Source organism: Buceros rhinoceros, unplaced genomic scaffold (genome assembly GCF_000710305.1).
Source record: "Buceros rhinoceros silvestris isolate BGI_N320 unplaced genomic scaffold, ASM71030v1 scaffold296, whole genome shotgun sequence".
In the NCBI taxonomy this organism is placed as follows: Eukaryota; Metazoa; Chordata; class Aves; order Bucerotiformes; family Bucerotidae; genus Buceros; species Buceros rhinoceros.
In genome coordinates, this window is record NW_010419077.1 from 18,918 (window position 1) to 23,707 (window position 4,790).

General features: G+C 41.1%; 1 protein-coding gene across 1 annotated transcript in view; it reads right to left on the reverse strand.

The window, feature by feature from the left end:
* Positions 1-4,524: 4,524 nt before the first annotated feature.
* The window catches only part of TEK (TEK tyrosine kinase, endothelial), a 43,075-nt gene continuing 42,809 nt past the window's right edge, over positions 4,525-4,790 (reverse strand). Inside the window, exon 24 of the mRNA XM_010138744.1 lies at positions 4,525-4,768. Coding sequence (XP_010137046.1) covers positions 4,694-4,768 — 75 coding nt within the window. The 3' untranslated portion in view covers positions 4,525-4,693. The remainder of the gene's footprint in view (positions 4,769-4,790) is intronic.

Below are 4,790 nucleotides of genomic sequence, written 5' to 3' on the forward strand. Positions count from 1 at the left end.
CTTTCCCTTTCTGCTTCTCCCTATCCCCCATCTGCTTACAGAGTGAGGGGGGCTGGGGGAAAAATGTACTAATTGACACCCAAAGACATAGTGGTAGAAATGTGACCTCTTCTGAAGCAGAATCAGCAGGTCTTTTCTAAATGAGTTGAGCTTGTAGGAAGCTTTTCAACTTTAAAAGCAATAAGCTTTGCTGACTTACAAGATTCCACAAAAATAGAGTATTTCAAGATGTTCACTTCAACTAAAATTGGTCTGTACTCTAAAATGTAATTACCTGTCTCCCACTTAAGATAGGATTAAACATCTGCTACCTCCAGAGGGGAGGATTTTAAAGTCTATTCCCACTTATTTTTGTTGAAGGAAACGGAAGGAAAGGAAAATGTAAGAATGGACCAGTTTTTGTACAACACTAGCTCTGAGCTGAAGTTATGTTTTGCACTGATTAGTCAAAGAAAGCCAAGAGAAGTGATGAAAAATGGTCTTGATTGAAGGCCCTGTAAGAGGAGATATTACTAGTGTAACGATCTCACAGTTCTCAGAGTCGTGCCCTGAACAAGTATACTGCATGACTAAAAATCACTGTAGCTGCTTCTTGCACATTGAAGTGCTTTGGGGATATGTCTTGTTCTGTGAGATACGGACAGGCAATAGCTGTGGTTAGAAATAGCATGGCCTATTTTCTTGTCCTGTATGTGCTGCTCAGAATGTCAAAAAAAAAAAAAACAAACCCCAAACCCAAAAAGCTGCTGATTTTCCTTCACAGTTTACAGAGGAACTAATGACTCCTGCAGTGGGAATAACACCACCCGTGTCATATATTGTGCTGTTAGAAGAACACGTGAAAGAGCTCTGAAGTATTGAGGAAACATTGCACCAGGTTTGTGTGATTTGAGGGTTTTGACTTACAGCCTGTAACAGTTTGGCTTGCTTTGCTCCAGCTGTTATTTAATCAGCATTCCTCTGTGTCCAGTCATTTGCCTTGCAGGTGGGCATGGCTGACCAGTATGTGACTTGGGGAAAGGCAAAATGGTGTGATGGGAGCAGGGAATATTGTGTGCCAGCACAGGAAGGGAATTAGCAGCAAGAAGGAAAACTTGTTTTTGACCACAGCTGACTTATGCCCTTGTAATTTAATTGCTCATGCTCTTTAGCTCTGCTCATTCAAACTCATTAGGGCTCTTTAGGGCCTCTGCTCCTTTTCTGCATTTCTCTTCACCCATCTTGCAGAGTTCACAGACTCACAGTAGAGCTGGGATTGGAACACATCTGGGGAGATCATCTAGTCTAGTCCTGTGTGGTGTCCCATTGGGTTTTGAATCTCTAAGGCTGGAGACTGCAACCTCTCCCATGTCTTGACCACACCCAATGGAATTGAGATTCCATTTACACCCACTGCTTCTCATCCTGTCACTGGATACTGTTGAGAAGAGGCTAAATTCCATCAGGTATTTATGTGTTTTGATGCCACGTATGTGATAGTCAACATTTTGGATTATAGTTTTGGCAAATGCCTCGTCGTTACGTTTTTTTGGTAGTGGAATGGGGCTGTGTTTAACTTCCAAGTTGCATCAGGCATTGTCAGTCCCCAGAGAAGTAAGAGGTAAATATCCCCATCATTTAAGACCATGTGTGTGCTTCCTTTTGGGAAGGAGGAGTGGCAGAAGTGCAGGCATTGAGTGGATTAGCTGAATTCAGACATTCCCAAGGGTAGTTATACTTCGCTTTTCAGGCAGTTTAATGGAGGTAAAAGTGCTTGTTTGGAATTTTTGTTACCCCTCCCTTCACACTGGTATCTAGTGACCCTTGCATTACACTAGCCAGTGATGTGTGTTCTCAGAACACTTCTTAGCTTTCCTGTCAAGCACACTGTGTTCTTCTGTAGCTCTTGAGTTTTGCTGGGACTTAGTAAGGACTTCTCGTTTTGTTTTGTCTGCATTCAAACTGTTGAACTATCAGAGCTGTTGCACTGAATGGACATTGAGGGTGCTGAGGGAGAAGGCTTGGGAGAGAAGCATGGAGGCTTTGCTTCTTCCTTTTTGTTCTTGAAGGCTCCACTTTCTCTTATCAGGTCTCTAATAATTTATTTTTAAACTATAGATAACACTTGACTGCAAGTCGTTGCCTGCTGTTCTGCATCACATACTCCTCAAAGCATGGCCAGCGCCTCTTGTCTGAAACACTTTTCTTTCCCAAGCCAAAAACCTGTACTGAGTATGAGCTTGATAACTGTATGTGAGTATGAATATGGGAATGTGAATATGGGAAAACTAATGCTCTGATATCAAAAACCCAGCACTGGGAATAGCTTGTGCAAAGATGTCAGCAGGTATAAATAGGTGGAGGTACATACAGAATGTTAGGATGTGGAGTATTTGGAATAATTGAAAATTATGCTCTTGACAGGAAAAAAACCCAAATAAATAGAAGGCACTTGGGAAGGAGGATACACGGAATATGATATATTGTGATGTGGGAGGCAGAACATACAACCTGCTGATGGCTAGGCTGAAAAACTTTATATGCCACCTACTGCCTTAAATTCAGCTTCCCAGCACTGAATAACAGGCAGTAAAACCTAGGTATTGAACCGGGGATACCCAGTGCAAGTTGCAAGTGTAGAAGCGAGAACCAGTGCTGTAATTAATTGCTGTAGTTCCGCTATGTATAGACTGAAGAGAGGCATCTCAAGTTGTGTATTGGAGTTACTGTTTTCTTCTGTGTATTTTTAAAAAATGGCAGTTTAAAAAATAAAAAATCATTACAGCTGATTATAAAGTTAATGCATGCCACAGTGTTACTTGAAGATATGAAGAACATTTATAAGGACATTTAAATGCCCTTCAGCCATATTGACAGTGATACCTGCGCACTTAAAATGCAGACAATAACAAGACCTACTGAGCTGATGAATGACTCTGATTCTTTCCTTATGTGGCATTTTGGTCCAAGTAAAAGCGTGCCACAGAAGAAGGGGTTCACGTCAAGTAGCAGAATAGTCAGTTGTGTCAGCTTCTTAGAAATGTGTGAGACAATGGGCTGTTCTGGATCTGTGAAAGATTCTGTACAGAAAGTAGGGCAGTACCAGCAGAAGTTGTTAGCTAGCTTTGCCTGTCAGCCCAGAAAGCACCCGTGGAGGTCCATTCCCGTTCACCTCACTGACCTGTAGGAACATGGTTAGACGATGCAATGCAGTGTCCGTGCTTCAGAAGTGACTGCCCAAGTAGTGGAATTTGTTTCTCTTTTCCATTTTGGAGTTGTTCCTCGTTCCAGTGAATCTGTGTAAACTCAGACTGTAGCATCTGTACTTACAGTGCAAGTTCCACCTATTACAAGCCACACAGGTGATCTCAGCACCCTTGTTTGTTGACTTATTGCCTTTTAATAATGCTCTTTGTGGTTCTTCTATTTGAGGCAGCCTGGTGTATGCCAGTAATGTAACTCTGTACTCTGCTGTGATATCCCAGCCTTGTAACCGACAAAATACCCACCAACAAAGCCAGTGTCAGATGGGGAAACCTTTATCTCTTCCTAACATTTTCCTCCAAGTGTTGGGGGGTGATGTGATCCACCCAGCTAGAAAGTCACTTGTGGTCTGATGGTCAGTTATGAGCTGGTGAGTTATGGAGGGATGAAGTGATTACGTGTCCAAGCGTGGCTTTAGTTGACATGTGAAGTTCGATTTAAGGTAAGTCCTCAGGATCTCACATGGTTGACTTGATACCAGAAGCTCAGGACAATCCTACCTCTAGTTGCTAACCTAAGGACTAGAAAATCTTTCTGGCAGGCCAAAAACCATTGATTTAAAGCATTTCAGTATTTTTAAAAGGCCATACCTCACCACAGAATGCATACGGGATAAAATAAGCAAAAGTAAGGAAGACCTGCTTGTATGTAATAGGTTGTAATTCACAATTTCTCAGTGAAATTATTAAATGAAATACAAATTGGATAAGCCTCACGTATATCGAGGCTAATTGTAAAAATGTGTTTTACAACATGTAGTATGTTCCTCAGTCCTATGCTTCATGATAATTGCTGTATGGCTGTCTCTGAGAGAAACTCTTCAAAGTAGATGCACAATTTGCACCGACTGTTAAACTGGACAACGAAAGAGCAATATCACGCCTTAGATCTTACAAGTGTCAACAGAATTTTTGAACAGATTATTTCTACTAGCTCACTTTTACATTCGAGTAGGAGTGTCAGTAATTATCCTTGGCAAGCATACTGGATTGATTTCTGCTTGCAACGTCCATTGTTGCATTGAGTTTAGCATTTTTGTCTGAATCACAATGAAATGTTTATGAAATACTGCGATAAGATACCCAGTTTGTTATCAGGATCTCTGGGAAAGTATCAAAAATATCTAAGATGGCAATACCTAATACAGTACAGAATGTCTGTATACACTATATCTACATGACTATGAAAAAAAGAAAACCCTGCGCATGAAACATCAGATTTCATGCCTGTGGTCTATTCCTACCCTGAGCAGTATATACACTTCTGCAGCCTGTGGAGGCAGGGGTTACCATGTGATATACACATACATGTCTGTAGCAAAACAATATTACTGTATTATATACAGTTAGAGCTATACACAGTTCTACACAGCACATCACATTTTGGGCTCCAGCAGATTGACTTTCAGTTTTCTTCAATACGTCATTGATGAGTGAAGATTTCTCATGTCCTAAGCAGCTTCTTCAGCGGAGCAATCAATGCCTGCATAAGTAAACTTCTCATATAGGGTAGTATTCACATAGGTCTGGGAAGGAAATAAGAAGAAA